This window comes from Cydia pomonella, chromosome 12 (assembly GCF_033807575.1).
Source record: "Cydia pomonella isolate Wapato2018A chromosome 12, ilCydPomo1, whole genome shotgun sequence".
Taxonomy (NCBI): domain Eukaryota; kingdom Metazoa; phylum Arthropoda; class Insecta; order Lepidoptera; family Tortricidae; genus Cydia; species Cydia pomonella.
This window is the reverse complement of record NC_084714.1, coordinates 20,616,163-20,634,143: the sequence shown is the minus strand read 5'-3', so window position 1 is coordinate 20,634,143 and position 17,981 is coordinate 20,616,163. Positions and strand designations below refer to the sequence as shown.

The 17,981-nt window shown below is 36.3% G+C and overlaps 5 protein-coding genes across 6 annotated transcripts in view; 3 read left to right on the top strand and 2 right to left on the bottom strand.

Annotated features, from left to right (window-relative positions):
• LOC133523821 (F-box only protein 32) overlaps nt 1-12,633 on the bottom strand; it is a 57,322-nt gene extending 44,689 nt beyond the window's left edge. The window contains exons 1-2 of one of the 2 annotated variants that reach the window (XM_061859565.1): nt 12,418-12,626; nt 12,228-12,278 (exon numbers count right to left, since the gene is read on the bottom strand). In XM_061859565.1, the coding sequence (XP_061715549.1) occupies nt 12,228-12,278; nt 12,418-12,518 (152 nt within the window). In that variant the 5' untranslated portion in view covers nt 12,519-12,626. Of the gene's footprint in view, nt 1-12,227; nt 12,279-12,417 lie in introns of both variants that reach the window. The other variant, XM_061859566.1, reaches the window with a different exon arrangement.
• Nucleotides 1-17,257, top strand: part of LOC133523817 (zinc finger protein ZFP2-like) — a 104,131-nt gene extending 86,874 nt beyond the window's left edge. The window contains exon 4 of the transcript XR_009800285.1: nt 17,232-17,257. The gene's annotated coding sequence lies outside the window, so the exon portion shown is untranslated. The remainder of the gene's footprint in view (nt 1-17,231) is intronic.
• On the top strand, nt 13,465-13,805 carry LOC133523824 (cytochrome c oxidase assembly factor 3, mitochondrial). Its single transcript, XM_061859569.1, has one exon. It carries the CDS (start codon nt 13,545-13,547, stop codon nt 13,803-13,805), a length of 261 nt encoding a protein of 86 aa, XP_061715553.1. The 5' UTR covers nt 13,465-13,544.
• Nucleotides 13,805-14,873, top strand: LOC133523822 (dimethyladenosine transferase 1, mitochondrial). The gene has a single exon (XM_061859567.1). It carries the CDS (start codon nt 13,805-13,807, stop codon nt 14,828-14,830), a length of 1,026 nt encoding a protein of 341 aa, XP_061715551.1. The 3' UTR covers nt 14,831-14,873.
• The window catches only part of LOC133523818 (tRNA dimethylallyltransferase), a 368,157-nt gene continuing 365,000 nt past the window's right edge, over nt 14,825-17,981 (bottom strand). Inside the window, exons 6-7 of the mRNA XM_061859562.1 lie at nt 16,187-16,391; nt 14,825-15,235 (exon numbers count right to left, since the gene is read on the bottom strand). Coding sequence (XP_061715546.1) covers nt 14,909-15,235; nt 16,187-16,391 — 532 coding nt within the window. The 3' untranslated portion in view covers nt 14,825-14,908. The remainder of the gene's footprint in view (nt 15,236-16,186; nt 16,392-17,981) is intronic.

The following is a 17,981-nucleotide window of genomic DNA, read 5'->3' as shown; positions in this document are numbered from 1 at the left end:
ATATGAAAGTCTGCAAGTTATTATTAACGATCGATGAAGTGCCAAATTCTGTCATTTAAGTAAAAAAAACGATGCCTCAGAGCAGTGACCGAACAATTTAGTACAATAAAATCGTCTTGTTCTGAAAATCGATCACGCTGATCTCGGATCTGTAAATTTTTTCTTCAAAATCGGCCTCATGGATCCTAAGAACAAAAGATTTTGCCTCATGTATGTACTGCCATCCTGTATACTAATACAAAAGATCACGTGTGAATCCTCCCCAACTCGTCCAAGACACGTAAAAATTGTAAAATGTTCAGTTTTCATTCCATTCGGTCGTTCATTCCATTGGGTCGTTCACTCAGAGGTTACTGGCTCCGAATTTCTAGCGATATGACTGACTAATACATAGTGGAATAAATAGCGCGAAGGCTAAAGCAATTGGCTTGTCTTCTGACGGATCAAATAATGATTAATCGCCATTCCTTTGAAGGCAAAGATGTATGGCTATGTGCTTTGTGGAGGGTAGAAAGTTGGAGAGTACGATTGCAGTGTGAGCCGTGGCTGAATTGTAAAACTCTTCATATATATAATAATAATTAGCCTCTTTATTTCCATAATGAATAACTAATCTAAGAACATATTAAATATTCAGCATGCATAACATAATTATTAAGATTACGACATTGATTATTAAATTGTAGTCTAATCATGATTCGGACAAAACTCTTCATTATATATGACTGAATGTCAAAATTATGAAATATAAAAAAAATATTGGCGCCCTCGTGTTACAATTAAACAACAATATCAATATATTTTTTAACCTTCTTAAAATTTGTCTAAGTGATTTCCATTTCACTACTTTAGGTAGTCTAGTAGTAGCCCTTTGTGCGAGCGTTGAGAACAAGTGGTCTCAAAGTGGTAAAAAAAATTTTCACATCCATTTTTTATTACAACTTTTTTTTAGTAATATGCCAAGTCTTCTATTGTAATTCACAGTATTTCATTGCAGTATTCATCATATATTTATATACAATTACTAGTAAAATATGTAATCTACAAACTAACCTATATTGTTTACTCCATACATGCTGATACGAAAACAACACAAAGATGATATATGTATGTATTATTGGCCGGTATATACCTGCCTCGATCATAATGTGACTTTATGCTTTCGTTACCTAATCTATTACACGTTTTTTCGGCTAATTTACATAGAGTAAGTATCAATGGCGAGATTTCCATTAGCGCAAATGAAAATGAACTCGCACTCAACAAAATGTAAATCAGTATACGACGTAATTCAACGCATTAAGGAAATGATTATTTTATGACCTACTTTATAATTTGTTCAATGACATCTGCGCTGATAAAACATTGGGGCGTGTGATACGATAAGAGAATTAAAAGATATAATCTAGTTTTGTTTTCTTTTTTATTGTTTGTATATAAACAATAATGTATTATTAAGAGGTAAGTATACTACGTGATCCATACAAAAAGAATAAACGTTTTTCTACTTCTAAATATTTTCCATTCTCCATGATATTGTAATATGTTATTGTATGTTTTAATTTTTTTTCAAAATTTGCAATTTTCTTTTGAACGAAACCTATAAACCTAGAATATACTATGCTGAAGCGATCGACATCAAAATCAAAGTGATTTGTTAAGATTTCGTTAGTGGAAAACGTTTTCTCCCGAAATGGAATTTCATAGAAAAAATACCGTTATTTCGCTAGGATCGCGAAGCTATTCTTCCCTCTTAATAATGAATTGATTAGCTATATTGAAAAGTATCTGGTGGGACCAAACCCAACCCCGTTGGACAGTAAAAAACGGCGTTTAAGATCTTGCGGGGCCCCCGTGAGGTTGGGGGCCCCGGGCACGTGCCCAGAGTGCCCAATAGGAAAGAGGGGCCTGGGTGGGACTGGTGGGAAAAGAGCGATGAACACGCTTGGCCTGGCTAAGCTAAAGTGTGAACTTTGTGTTTCGAAGGCACTAATTTTTATGCTACAGGTTAATTCGTTGAAAAACGTTTTTTAAATGCATATTGTTGATAATTTTAACTAAGGTTTGTGTACCAAAGGAAAATATTTTGAAAGATAAATAGGTACGTTTTGTTCCAGTTAAAATGATTGTAGTTTACATTTTAATAATATTTTGTAAAAGATGTGCAAGTAAGAAAATTATTCAATGTTTTTTTTTTGCCAACGTGTTTTTCAGTCACCCTGTATTTTCAATTTGAATGTTTCAAATAACTGCTGGCAGGTGCTACACTAGAATAAAAAGATATTTTGATGTTCGTATTTGATCATCACATTAATTTTCTTAGCATTTCGAATCATCACAATACTTAGAGATACTTAGAGGTGTGGAAAGTTTCAAATAAGTTGTAAAGTACTCGAAAAATGCATAAGAAACGAAGGAAACTTTTATTTTGGAAACGTAATTTTTCGATTCCCATACAAATTAACAAAAATATGAGAAAATTTACAAAAAAATTCAATGTGGATAAACTAAAGGTTTTAATAATCGTACCTTAAGAGGCTGTCAATACCTAAAGCGCGCACACTGTCTATTTGTATCGGAGTAAATGAGATAGCACTGTCGCATGTTACTGGGCCTGAGCAAGGGAATAATAATAAATATTTAAATAAAAAAAAGTGGATTATTAGTGTAATATTTTACTCAACCACGGTTTAGATATAAATGTTTTGAAATTGTGATTTTAATTGCAGACCCATAAGTCAAAACAATAAAGACATAAAACCGTTTAATTGTGATTTTAAGACCAATCTTTGCAATTATTTTCTATCGAGCCGATTTCGTTCAATCGTGTATCGAGTACAACCACGGTCTTTGAAATATAATTAATATGAACATATATTTTTCTTACTTGACTAAAACAAATAGTCTTTCTTAAAAAACTGTTTAAGTAACATAAATTTCAAGGACATTTGGTGTTGACAGCCTCTTAAGGGGGAAGTATATATTAGTGATAGTTTTTCCACTTTTTTACTATTTTCCATTCTCCATGGTTTTTTTTAGTATGTTATTAACACAATGAAAAACTAGGTTTACAGGTTTTCTTATTTGTCATTTTTATTTTAAAGCGAAACCAGGCCTATGGAACTCTCTTATATCGTCCCGGAGTAGAAATTATAAATAAATAAATATTATAGGACATTAGTACACAAATTGACTAAGTCCCACAGTAAGCTCAATAAGGCTTGTGTTGAGGGTACTTAGACAACGATATATATACTTAATATATAAATATTTATAAATACTTAAATACATAGAAAACACCCATGACTCAGGAACAAATATCCATGCTCATCACACGAATAAATGCCCTTACCAGGATTTGAACCCGGGACCATCGGCTTCGTAGGCAGGGTCACTACCCACTGGGCCAAACTGGTCGTCAAGAAATTGTCTTACCAAAGCGTATTTGCCTGGCAATCCTTAAGGCGATGCACTCCCTAACCTCAAACCGACCTTGTGCACAACACAGCTATCCCAAGATCCCGAGGTTAACAATCACCAAATAGCTTTGACTTTTGCCTCTCGGGAGCGGCTATAAAGGTCGGGCCACACCTACATTTCTACTAAAGGGTGCAACTTAATAGTGATTTCTGAGGACATACGTCCTTTTTATGTCTAAATGGCAATTATCTTGATTTATTTAGCGATATGGGTTTATTTGAGGGTTGTAATTTCGACGTTTGTAACCTTAAAATAATTTTTAGAGAAAGGTAAGACGTTTAGTTACCTCTCGTTTGGGATTTTTCATGTGCGCGAAAGTATTGGATGTACTTTGCCTCTTCTATTGAGTAATTTACATATGTAGCTACTAACCACCTTATTCATAAACGTCTACTAAAGTTACGAAGCCGCTAATAATCGTTTTTCTCTTTCCGACGTATTGGAATGAATGAAAGGGACAAACGATTATTAGCGACTTCGTAACTTTAGTAGACGTTTATGAATTAGGGGGTTAATGTTTCTAAATAGACTATTAAGCTTATACGCTAACTAAGCCAAAGAAATTCAAGTTTCCAGTATGAGTTTCTTCAAGAATTAAGAATTGTAGGTACGGGTTTTTCAAGGTGTATTCCCATCTGTGCCCGCCCCACGTGACCACCGCCATACAAGAGGCGGGAACAGATGGGAATGATTTGTATGTAGCGCCTATCCCTATTTGAGGACAGATGGGAATACACCGTTTTTAGTGTCGGAGAAGTGCAAGTGGCATCCCTGGAGCCTAGCCAAGTAACAAGAGTTGGTAGAAAACGCTGTCATCTTGGCTACGCCCTCTGGTGACTACGTTATCTACATGATACCAGTCGGGAGACACTAGAGCGTTCGGGCATTCTCGGCTCCGTTCGGGTCAGCATTGCTCCGAGCAATTATTAGGGTTGGCACAAGTCGACGTCCCTTTGCATGCACAACTACAGATAGAATAATTACTTGAATTTTGACAACCCTAAATAGCAGAAAGGGATAGTGTACATTAGACTCTAACATGACAAATCTTGCTGTCTCTCTCTAATCATTAGAATCTCTGTCAAAATGTCGGTTTTGTAGGAAGTGTCATTTCTGTACGGTAGGTAGTATATTACTTATTCTGTGATAATACGGTAAAGTTAATTAGAGAAGAAGAAGAAATAAGACGGGTTTCATGCTTGCCTTACACCGACGAGGTGTAAAAAAGTTTACATTTCAATTTCATATTTATTTTATTTCTTGTTTATTGTTTACTAGAGTTCAATTGCATTTCAGTAAAAAATACTTCACACCAAGCCTCTCAGTTCTCACGATACCATGCTATTTCATTTGTTTACTCCATACTATAATGAGGAATTACTAATGTGAGTGAATGAATCAAACAATGACAGCTAACCACAGCTCTTGAGGCTTTTATCTTCTACAATAAGTACAATATCCCCATGACCAATGTTTTGTAACATTAACTGTATAATAAGCAACAAAAGTTGACAAAATATATGGAAGGCGCTACATACAAATCATTCCCATCCGTGCCAGCCTCTTGTATGGCGGTGGTCACGTGAGGTGGGCACAGATGGGAATACACCTCAAAATAATGATATTTATGCGCGGCTCGTATTCGCATACAAAACTTTAATTATAGTTCTACGTCAAATATTCTTCTTCCTCGCGCTGTCCCGGCATTTTGCCACGGCTCATGGGAGTCGGCCAAAGAACCCGTCTGCGTATCGTTGTCGTCGAATCGAAAATCGGCGTATTGTTTGTCGGAAAATCAATAGGGCACCGAATAAAACACTAGGGGTACTGGATGTATCAATACGCCTCCCGACTTCCATCCTCAAATGGCGATCCTGCCACTAACTTCCACTGCCTCTGTCCTGGTAACTACTCATTATTAGGCGATCACAGTGGCGCCACATCCACCGCTGTGATAACCGCCTTAGCTTCAGCCACGGAAGCCCATCGTCCTGCGGCGTTATATTTATCCATCCTGTCGGGACTTGTTTCCGATCGGCATATTTGTTTTAATTCTCGGCTTAGCCCGATTTGGACTGCGTGGGTGTGGGCTGTATTTGCCACAAAAGGCATACTTATTGCTTTAATTTATCATCCTTTGTTTAGAAGTGATCTCTTTTAAAATGCTTTAGTACCTACTACTGTTTGTGATTAACTACCACGAATTCACTTAAAATCTTCAGAATTTCGAAGACGGTTACCAATTGGTATGTTCCTCGATTTTTTGAAGACAGCTGTTTAGAAAAAACCTTTTTTGTTTTTTTTTCATTCATTTACTCAACATTTACTAGGGAATGCAAACCGGTTTTAACCGAAACCGAAAAAACCGGTTAAAACCGGTTTTTTGACGGAAACCCAAAACCGGGTTTTTAGAATTTGAAAAAACCGGTTTCGGTTTTATTCGGTTTTTTTATATTTACCTAAGTTGCATGTTTTATTCATTATAAGGGTATAAATCGGTCCTAAACCGGTTGAATCGACATCAAATCAAATAATGTGGTGTTGTGTTAGTTTGATCATAGACTTTTTGGCGATGATCCATCTATCAAGTCAAAATTACAGAGCCTTGAGCATCGCCGTCGAGTCGCTAGCCTATCGGTGTTCTTTCGGATACATTTCGGGGAGTGTGCACAGGAACTGCACGATCTGATCCCACCTTCCCCTTTCCATCATCGGACGTCCAGGCGTGGGGAGCGAATGCACCCGTTCGTGGTACACATTCCATTTGTTCGCACTAAATGGTTTGCCTCCTCATTTTTGTTACGGACGGCTAAAGAATGGAATGCGCTCCCGTCCTCTGTATTCCCTGATAAATATGACCTCGGTCTCTTTAAAGCAAGAGTGAATAGGCTACTACTGAATCGGTGAGCTCCATCTTAGGCCCTGTCTTCACTTTCCATCAGGTGTGACTAGAGCCAATCGCCCATCAGTTTTTAATAAATAAAAAATCATTTGTAACGCTAAATGAATTTTTACGGTACAAAAATACGCAAGATTTCAATAATTGAAAGTATTGGCAGTGGCAGGACATCCGTGCTGGTGTACGAATTGTATAGTAGTACTTTTTAATAAAAATGGGTATAAAAGGTCTTATTTATAATTTTATTATGCGATGCGCTATAGAAAAATTCCACGTAATCATGGCAGCTTTAGAGTCTTTTGTTGGTTCGGTGATAACGACTTACCGACAACCTTTTTTGTCTCTTTCGCACTAATAGGAAAGGGTAGTTCAAACCCTAAAGAATGGAATTACTTGACTACCTGTGTTTGCCCAGTTTAAGCTAACACTATCAGTTTCTACTCGTAATATACTAGAAGAAAGCGAAAAACTTAGAGCAAGATTTCGGATTAGGCCATTTGATTTAAGACAAATAACATTAAATTATAAATTGATATTGTCATATATTTAAGAAAAAATGACAAATGACAATGTCTAAACAACAAACCAAAAAAATAATTTAATAAAATTAGTTTGTTCCTATTCCTAGTTACAAATAACATTAAGTCATTTGACAATTCCCATACAATACAATAAAATAGTCAGATATTCTGTCTTTAATTTCGTGATAAAATCGTGTATATACTATACTAGCATTCGTTTTTACACGTGAAGCAATCTTTTCTTTATTCCATGGCGATGAATTTAAGAATTGTTCATTCTAAAAACCGAAACCGGTTTTAACCGGTTTCGGTTTTTTTTTGGTAAAACCGAAGAAAAAACCGGTTTTGAAAAACTTCCGGTTTTTGCATTCCCTAACATTTACTAACACGGCAATATTCATTTTACATATTTTTCGCCAAACTGCTTGGCAGTTTGTTGGCGTTGGATTGAAAGGATAGGTTGTCAGGTACCTATATCCTCTTATCCCCTGGTCATCTGTAGGACTAAGATGATCGGCTCTTTATCATTTGTCACCATGCCTGTCACGTTCTAACAAGTATGTAAGCGCGAAAGTGACGCGCATAGTGACAACTGATAAAAATGGAACCATGCTGCCACCGCAGGTCTGAATACTCTAAATTTGATGATGCGATCGTAGAATAATCGAAAAAAATACTCTTTCAGCTCTTAAAATATTATATGCATACCTACAATAAATATGAGACGCTTTCTTGCAGAATCTCTGGAAAGAGCTATCGTACTATTTAAGAAGCGTTCGACGTGATTTCACGGGCCCGATCATGGTTTATAGCTTAAGAATTTATTTCTCCAAAAGAATATTAGAATTCACTCTTAAAGCCCGACCAGAAATATATGATCAATTTCAAGAGGGCGCTGTTATTCTTAAGTATAGGGTGACAGTTCAGTTTAGTACGAAAAATGTAGTTCCAATGAAATTCCGCAATATGGCGCGTGATCATATATTACTGGTCAGGTTTTACATAGCAAAGCACTACGTCATCCATGGTGACACCTTTACATTGGTCATAAAACTTTATCTTTGCGAATACAAAAGGACAAAAGAGGTGTGAAGTGTTTTGCCGCACGTCCCATCCATATAGTGGGAATAACTGGTTATGATACTTTCTTTCTGGGATAATATCGACACGTTATTAGGTAAATGAATAGTGATGGGTAGGACATCAATTTAAAATGAGTTTGTATGAGTACCTCATTCTCTAAAATGAGGTGTTACAATGTCTTACTTCAAATGAGGAGAGGTACTAGCACTTTTGCAGCATCGACTATTCCATCAACTCCAACGGCAGCAAACCATATTTAATGTAAATACATATTTAGGCATTGCTAAACTTCCTTTTAAATATTTACTTGGAGTGCAATTCTGGAGGTTAAAAACAGAACTTTAACAACAGAAGACATACATTTAAGAATCAAACTAAGGAGTTAAAGTACATACATCCTATTGCAACTTAATATGATGCTTTTATGAAACTTGTTCTAATTTAGCAGTTTATTATTTTTATTGTTAGATTGTTCAGTATCAATCCTTGCTACTTGATATCATTTTAAGTTTAACATTCATATATTGAAATAAATACTAACCATAAACTACCAGACAAACAATTAACAAACTAAGGAGAACAAATCCAATATTTTTTGTACCATTATTATATAGAAATTACTAACTTACCACCTCATAATTTATCAGTAATAATAGCATTGTTATATTATAACAAACGAAAGCCTCAATAACGTTCGCGCGGTAATGCCACCGGCGTGTAATATACACTTGATTTTTGTATGCAAAAGACACAAAGAAAGACCCACAGGTATATTTTATCGCGAAAACAATGTTAATATATTGTTATTTTGGTATAATTATAAGAATGGTCACTGATCACTATTTATAAAACACAACTAAAGATTACGAACAACTTTTTCGAGTTTCTCGTACTATAAATATGTCAAAATCATAAATGATCGAAATACTATACGAAGCACGTTAACAAAAAGTATTACAAATTCAAATCGTTAAAATGTACATGTTTATTTCACCTATACAAATTATATTTACTTTTTTATTAATAAACTAATGTAAAATATCATATTTTGTGTACGCCACTATATTATATTTCAATAATTTAAATAATATTTTGGTCTCTTAAACGATAACTGTTTCTAAGCTAGCTTCGTAAATGCCCAGTGAGACTTGGTTGGCATTTCAATCGCTTATCAAGTAACCATTTCACTGTCCAGTCTAATTGATTCAGATTATACATGACACCAGCAATATGAGTCTTGAGGTCAGGTTATACTGGTATGCGCGTTAGTACAATAATAGCAATAGCTAACAAATATGGAGGCCTACCGCGAACCACGAAGTTTTGCTTTGCTGTCGCACTTACGTATGAAATTACAAGTGCGACAGAGAGAAAAAACTTTCTTCGGTAGGTTCTTGATGACTTAGATTTTTCGCTTTTGACAAGTAACTTAGCAATGCTAGGATCAAAATGACGTAATATGTATGTAAGCTTGCGGACGCTTACGCTTGTTTTCTTTCGTGTTTCATTTTTAACGTATTTTCGATGAGGTGTTATTGAAGCACGGCGCGTGTCTGTCTCACTCCCTCTTTCGGTAAATCTAATTCATTGTTTCATTTTGAAAGGATTTTTGAGGGGATGTCACAGTGAGGCGAGTGAATAAACACAACGCATTTCTCGGTGGACCTTTTGTCCTTGCAATAAGGTTTGTAGTTGGGCAGTTGATAGTGTGAGCGATGAATGCGATGACGTCAATGACTCATTTCTTCATTTGAATGTCGGCGAGCACCGAGCGCCTCGCGACTCTCTTGCGAGTTGTGAGGAACGCGAGTGAGTTTGAAAGGCTGAGAGTTTTTTTTCAAATTTGAAGTGTTTGAATGGTTTGAGTGGTAAGAGCTGTGTGTGATGCGCGCGAGTAAATGAGTAAAATTACTTGAGGAGTGATGTATGACATTTATGCGGTGTGAAGTTCTGCGACAATTTAACTAAATGAGTGGTACAAATGAGGTGCCTCACGAGTGAGCAACTCAACACTATAAATGAAACTTTTCGATACAAATCGAATTTACTATGAAATTAATGTTTTTTTACGTTTTTTTTTTTAAATAATAGACTACAAATCAAAATGTTGCAATACTAGGAAAACTTAAATATTTAAATGTAGTAAAGTAATTAGGATTTAGGATCAAGATTGTTTAGCTCGAGTATACTTTAAGCGAAACTGGCAGCTAATTGTTTTATTACCCTATTGTAAAAGAGCCGTTAGTCTTTTTTTTTCCTCTAGCATAAGTCTTTTTCCACCTCTATTTTCTGGCCTCTCCCTACCCCCCCACCCCCCACCCCTGTACAGTCAGCATCAATAGTAGCGGATGAAACAACGCGCCAAAAGTATCTGACATCTCAATCTCAGATAACTTTTCCAAATATTGATAAATTTCTAAAATTCACGTTCAAAGTATATCTTTTACAGTCTTTATTGGTCTATATTAAAGATATCACAGTTTGTTAAGCTGTTACATAATGGTAGATACTTATGAAGCGTTATTTGATCCGCTACTTTAGATGCTGACTGTACATCAGCCCTAAGTTAGACACTTTTAAAATGAGGTTAGTATAAACACATTTTAAATTGGCACTCGCACCGCTACGTCCCGCATCCCAGGTCCCAATTTTCCGCCATGCTCAGCAAATGACAACTCCAGTTTGAACTTCGAATGCACTTTTTCCCTGACCCAGATCTAGGTGACCTGGATTTTTAGGCCGATCTGATATCGGAGAAGTTTACCTTTATTTTATAGGTTTCCTTGGCTGTACATTTACTCAAGTCAATTGAATGTAAATTTTGTTTAATTAAGTTTTCGGAAGTTTGAATCTATGTTTACCTACTTATTCGGTAACATTCAAAATATTTTCAAAGGTATAATGGTATAGAAAATATTATTTGCACCGATGAATCATATCGCTAATGGGGTATACCTTTTACAACAGGGTCATAAAACAATTAGCCGCCGGTTTCGCTTAAAGTATACTCGACCTAAACAATCTTGATCCCAATTACTTTCCTGTATTCTAACTTTTCAATTCAGTCTATTATAAAAAAAAAGATTTATGACCAATGGGCGCAAACTATATTTCGTCGTCTAGATATACCATTTTTTGCCGTTTACAGGGTTTCTAAGTACCTACTTCCTACTAAATCGAGATCGCAGTAGAGGGCTATAAAATTGTGGCGTGCGATTTCCCGTAATCAATTTAATGTCATTACTTATTATGTAAGATAATACGGCGCTGGTGATACCGTTTCCCGTTTCCTTGATCTTCGTCGAAATAGGTAGGATGTGTGTGTGTGTGTGTGTGTGTGTGTGTGTGTGTGTGTGTGTGTGTGTGTGTGTGTGTGTGTGTGTGTGTGTGTGTGTGTGTGTGTGTGTGTGTGTGTGTGTGTGTGTGTGTGTGTGTGTGTGTGTGTGTGTGTGTGTGTGTGTGTGTGTGTGTGTGTGGGAAGTGGGATTTGTGGTCTAAAGGCTTCTACAGACTACAGACATTGCAACAAATTGCATGCGATTTTAGATAGAGATAATTGCTGGCTCGGTAGGAGTAACGAAATTGGTCGATCAAATGCCCCAGCAATGTACATTATAAATCGCACTCGATTATTGGTGACGTTTGGAGAAGTGCTAATGTGGAAAATATGTCAATTGAATACTGTAAACGTATTGTTAAATAAATATGCGACACGGATATTCATTAAGATTAGATTATAATAAAATACATATTAAAATTTGAATTATTCTCGCGAAATGAAGACCCTAAAGTAGGTATTTGCATAAGTAGATTATGGAGTACAGGCGATTTTTTTTAAATTCCTATAGGTAAATAGGTCGTTTTTAATTTAGTAGGTACAAGTAGGTATTCATCTTACTCAGGTCAAAAAAATAGATTCGAAAGTTAATTAAAGAGGAAAAAGTAGAGTCTAATACCTATACTAAGTTGTTAGGACCTAGCTGTACACTGAATATATAATAAACATTAAACATATAAAATGTCTTGAATAAGCTAGCCTATTTCATCGATTTGACATTTAAGAAGCTGAAGAATTTCACGAAGAAAATCTCTTAATTCCACACTAGCAAACCCTTTACACATCCTACATAAATCCAGGCGAAGGACTCACGCACACACGCTCATAAAAATCAATACGGAACGAATGAAAACACAAACAGCTGATCGTAAGCAACAAATGTTGAAGTAAATAAATGTCCACTTACCATGACTTTGGCTGGTCAGCGGGGTTATTATAGTTAGAAATAGCGGGATATCTGTAATACAAAATTGCAATATGTTACGAAAAACACTCAAGCAATAGCGTTAGATATTATTGGGGGAAATGGCCCGTGTTATGTTGCTGCGTTGTAGTGCAACGAACAAAGGATTCAGTTATGTGGTTTTACAACTCACCTCTGCGCTGTGCACTCTAGTACTTTCTTCTTTTCCCATCCTTCCTGTGTTTTGACCCATTCCTCGCCAGGTGAACGCCAGTCTTTAGAAATAAAAGGCATATTTTTCGACACAAACACAAGTCCAAAGCGCGAGCGGATCGCCGCCGCACGAGCAAACGTCTACGGCGCGAGACGCGATTTGACAAGCTCGTTTGCGATGTGCTATGTGCTATGCAGTGCTATGGCTAGTTTGGCTGGAGCAAAGCAAGAAATGCATGCGCGCAAACGAGACGAACTGTTTAGAGCGAGACTGCGACGCGCATGGCCTTTGTTTTGTTGTTACAACGTCATAAACAGCTGTTTAAAAATATTGCGCAAAACAGGATTTATTTATGTTTGAAAACAGTACTTGTTTTGTTTATAGATTATTTCTATGTATGCAAGTTGCTGTTGTATAACTGTGACGATAGTTTATTAGGTATAATTAGTTACTTTATCAGAGTTTTCAGTACTTCCTTCAAGTTTTTGCAATCGATTAAGCGCAAATAATACGTGTTAACTTCCGATAAGCCCAAATATTCCAAGATTAAGTAATTATGAATAAATATAAATAGGAAATATAATTTTTTGCTGGCTCAACATAAGGCTAACATAAGATCACAACTTTTTTGTGCATTTTCACAGAAATGTCTTAAAATAAAGAATGGTACTATTTCTACCAAAAACTACCATCTTTTGTAAATGGCAACGATGACTGAAAAAAAATAATACTTAAGCTAGCTATACACATGTAGTTGTTGTAGTTTTACATGTATGTAAAATGTATAATTGTTGGTGCAATAAAGAATATTTACTTACTTACTTACACTTCAAGCATGCATCGCTGAATCAGCAAGTCATACAGACGTATATTACTGGCATAATTTCTGGATTACAAATTAAAATTTCTGTCATCAATGCGCAATATATACCTACATAATATTGTTTACTGATTCTGTTTTACATACAAAAGAAATTAAATTTTATTTTAGATTTAAAAAATTGAGCTATACATCAATAGTAACTAGTAACACTGGTTAACTGTCACTGTCATTTACTATATTCCGTAGTATTTGTTTGAGGTTAGAACTTGCATTATATTTCGTAATGGGGGACTCCTTCAAGCCCAAGATCAATCTCGAAACTAAAGACCCTCTCTTAAAGAAGGCTGAGCTGGAGTACATGAAGATTATCGAACAGAAGAACCGTGAGCGTGTTCAGAAACTGCAAGCCATCGCTAAGAAAAACAGGATCACTGGTTTCGCCATAGGTGCCGGAGTGTTTAGCATTTACTTGTATTCTATATTCGCGGTGAAGCAGGAGACGTTCCTTGACGATTTTAACGAGCCAGCGAAGATACAGCAATAATGGCCGCGGCTAAAGTGGCTCAAATAAGGTTGCCTCCTCTTCCAAGCATTAAAGATGTTATTCGTTTGTACAAACTCCGTGCTCTTAAGGAGCTGTCACAAAATTTCCTCATGGAGCCACGCATGATAGATAAAATAGTGCGCGCCGCTGGTAATATAGAGAACCATGTTGTTTGTGAAGTTGGTCCGGGACCTGGCGGTATAACCAGATCAATAATCCGTCAGGCACCAAGAAAAGTCATCCTAATTGAAAAGGATCCTCGTTTCATACCGACTTTGGAACTCGTCGCTGATGCTTGCAGGAACAAAGTAGATGTAGACATAATCACAGGAGATATTTTGAAAACTGATCTTGCACATTTCATACCAAAAGATGTTAAAGTTGGTTGGGATGATCCTCCGCCAGCGTTAAATCTTATTGGTAACCTGCCTTTTAGTGTTTCTACAATTTTGATAGTTCGTTGGTTAGAAATGATCTCTAAACAAGAAGGTCCATGGGCTTACGGCAGAGCAAGAATGACTTTAACATTTCAAAAGGAAGTAGCAGAACGGATGGCTGCTAGAATACTTGACAAGCAAAGATGCAGACTGTCAGTCATGTGTCAGAATTGGTGTAACGTAAAGTACAAATTTGACATCCCAGGCTCCGCTTTCTTGCCAAAGCCTGAAGTAGATGTAGGCGTTGTAACTCTTACTCCAATGAAACTACCGATTATAAGATTGCCGTTTAAGTTAGTTGAGAAAGTGGTGCGCAACATTTTTTCTATGAGGCAGAAGTATTCTATCAGAGGTGCTCAAACTTTGTTCCCGGAAGAGGTTCGGGTAGAAATGGCTGAGCGAATGTATAAGCTGGCTGAAATAGACCCTGTTACAAGACCTTTTCAGATAGCTAACACAGAGTTTGCTAGACTCTGCGAAGCTTACAATGAGATCATAAAAGAATATCCAGAGTTTGAGCACTATGACTACAGAGCTCCAAAAAATAAGAATATTTTAGAAGAGGCAACCAATGATAGTAGTTTGTAAATATTTAAGGATTATGTTATATTAAAGACAGATTTTTAGTTCAGCAGTTTGTTTTATTCACACAATTAATAAATATAATTAAACATTAACATTATCAGAATCTGTTTTTGATTCTAATTTCTTTTTCTCTTCCAATTTTCTTTTTTTCAAAACTTTCATATGCTTATTTGACTTCATATGTATCCCATATTCCTTGTCTCCGATAAGTACTCTTTTACAGACTTCACAGTAATTGTTAGAAAATGGATTGATATCTTTTTTTGCTTCTTTAGTTTCCGATGTCAATGGTTCATATTGGCAAGGAGTTCCATGGAGATAACTTTCGATTACGTGTATAGCTTTCTCTTTTACTTGAGTATCCCATGCTGAAACGTCCGTTGTGTCCAGTTCATAAATTGGAGGAACCTGAAAAAAATAAAGATGTTCATATAAGCGACACCTAGTTATTTAAATAAGAAGCTAGCAGAATGTGTCTATGTGGCGACATCTAGATACATTGGCAGAATATTTATTTACACTACTCATCACTAGATGGCGCAATAAACGAAACCTGTTACAAAGGCCACTTGCATTCTGTGATATTAGTTTAGCTACTCTACATTAGATGGCGTAATAATAAAAATTTACCAACACTATGCCGGTAACTATCTATATAAACGTAAAAAATGAAATTTTATGTATAAACATAAGATTTTCATTATTTTATAACTTATTTCTACGCTATAATCGTAAAATGTCTGTTAACAGGCAATAACTGAACACGCGATATGTTTGGTACCCATTTCCAAGATCTTAATCACTATTCGTAGTGGTTGTTTCCTTAATTTTATTTAGCTTTTTATTCATTTCAGCCCTAAGGTTAAGTTACATAGGAGTATTTTTTTTCTCTATAAATAAATTTTTGAATTAAAGTATAGCCATGGATTAAAATGAAAATATGTAACGGTAAATAGGAGACTCCCAACATTTTAAAATCCAGTCTCGTTCATTTAAATGAATTATTATTTTTAATAACATGACATTCAAAAAATTTAATAAATAAGTTAAATCAAGATAGATTCGACATTCGAGAAAAAAGTAAAATACTACTGAGTATAACAACCTTAATCTTGGGGTGCAAATACATAATAAGCTTTGCTGTTATGTCTTTTTGTGTAGTTACATGGAAAAAAACTGGTTATATACATAGAGATGATTGTGACCATTTCTCTAGCCATTCTAAGCGGTATCGAAATGCGGGACACAAACGGGACAGATGCAAATACGGGACGCGATCCTTTAATACGGTGACATACCTACCTACCTACCTACGTATAGCAAACCTACTTATCAGGATTCCGATTTAGTGATACCTACCTCCCTATTAGGGTGCTCCAGGAACCGTCCCTTCACCATCTTGTTCTGCCGCCGCGCGTACCGCCGGGTCCCCATCTTCATGTTTACAATGCTCTGTTGCAGCAAGTCAGGGCGACCCTGCCGCTCATCTTCGCTCAGCATCAGGTAGTCGTGGAACTCCTTAAAACCGAGCGTTTGGAAGATTCCACGGGTGTAGTCTGGTGGTCTGTGGAAAAAGGAATTAAGTATACTTAGTTCAGTTGAGATTTCTTTCAAGTCCCACCATAAACATTTTCATGTAAAATATTGCCAAGACGAAAAGGTTTCTAACTCACAAACTTGCCCCCCCCCCCCCCTCCCCCCCATACCGCGGTAGGGAAGCGCTGGTAGCCGAGCAAAGGTGCGTCCAAATCTGAAAGTGTTCGAATGAAACGCACGTAATGTTCGTTTCAGATTACGCGCCATGTCGAACTCGGGGCGAATTCGCTACATCGTCCAAAACAAACCCCGTCGTGGAAGAAACCCCGGTTCGTACACCATTTTTAGTTTATTAGGAGTCGAGTACGAATTATCATCGCATATGTACCAGTTTTTTTGGTTAAGGAAAACCACGTGAAGATACTTACACACGTGTGTGAAGTTAGGAGAGTTTAAAGTTGTGTGAGGCCCTGTAACCTTTACAATCCAAAATTGTAAAATAAATAACATTTATTGGAAGTATTGGAACACCTCTTTGTCTGTCCAACCCAACCACATACGTTTTCCGTGTCCGAACTCAACTGAAGTTAAAATCCTTGCTAAATGCGTTAAAACCAACAAAATTTCTTATTTCTTTAGAAAACGAAACATAGTGCAAACACGCACCTTTGTCAACATTGCCGAGATGTAAAAAGAGAGGGCTACTTGCCGCCGCGGGAATCAGAGAAGCCTTATGAGAGCGCGTAAAGACACTGGAAGCGCCATTTATTTTGTTTTTGCATTACACATTGGTGTGAACGGTGATTACTAATTTGAATCGCAATGATTATACCTAAATAAATAAATATTTGGGGACAATCTAACACAGATCGACCTAGCCCCAAACTAAGCAAAGCTTGTACTGTGGGTAGGCGACGATATACATCTATATACATAGATAATATCCATGACTCAGGAACAAATATCTGTGTTCATAACACAAACAAATGCCCTTACCGGGATTATTATTTACTTATTCATGAACAATATAATAATTGTATTTGAATATAACTACTTACTAAAATTCCTTAAATCTAAGTTCTAAATCTATTAATTCTATAATCTAACATGCAGAACAATATCAGACGTATTTATCTACATAAATTAATTACCAATCATCATTACGTAGGCAAATTACTAAAGTAGGTCACAAACTCCTCTATAGAATAGATTCGAACCCGGGACCATCGGCTTCATAGGCAGGGTCACCCACTAGGCCAGACCGGTTGTCAAACCTGACACGTCGAATGATGATTTCAATGACAGTTCATTTTTATTGGAGTAGCTCTCGCGTAAAATGTTAAAAAAAGCAAGACTTTTTTTGGAAGTATTGCACATTTAGAAATGCTACATTTAAGTGATAGAAATACGGTAATATATTTCATCATTATTTTTTAACTTAAGCTTATCCATAAGCGACTTGGAGGAACTGTCAATGATGATCCTCATCATTCGACGCGCCAAGTATATAGTTGTTCATTTTCTATCCACGCATTGCACTGTGCATAGCCTCAGCATTGAGGCCGTGGTTCTTATGAATGTATAAGCGAATGACTACATATTTTGTATTTATTGATGT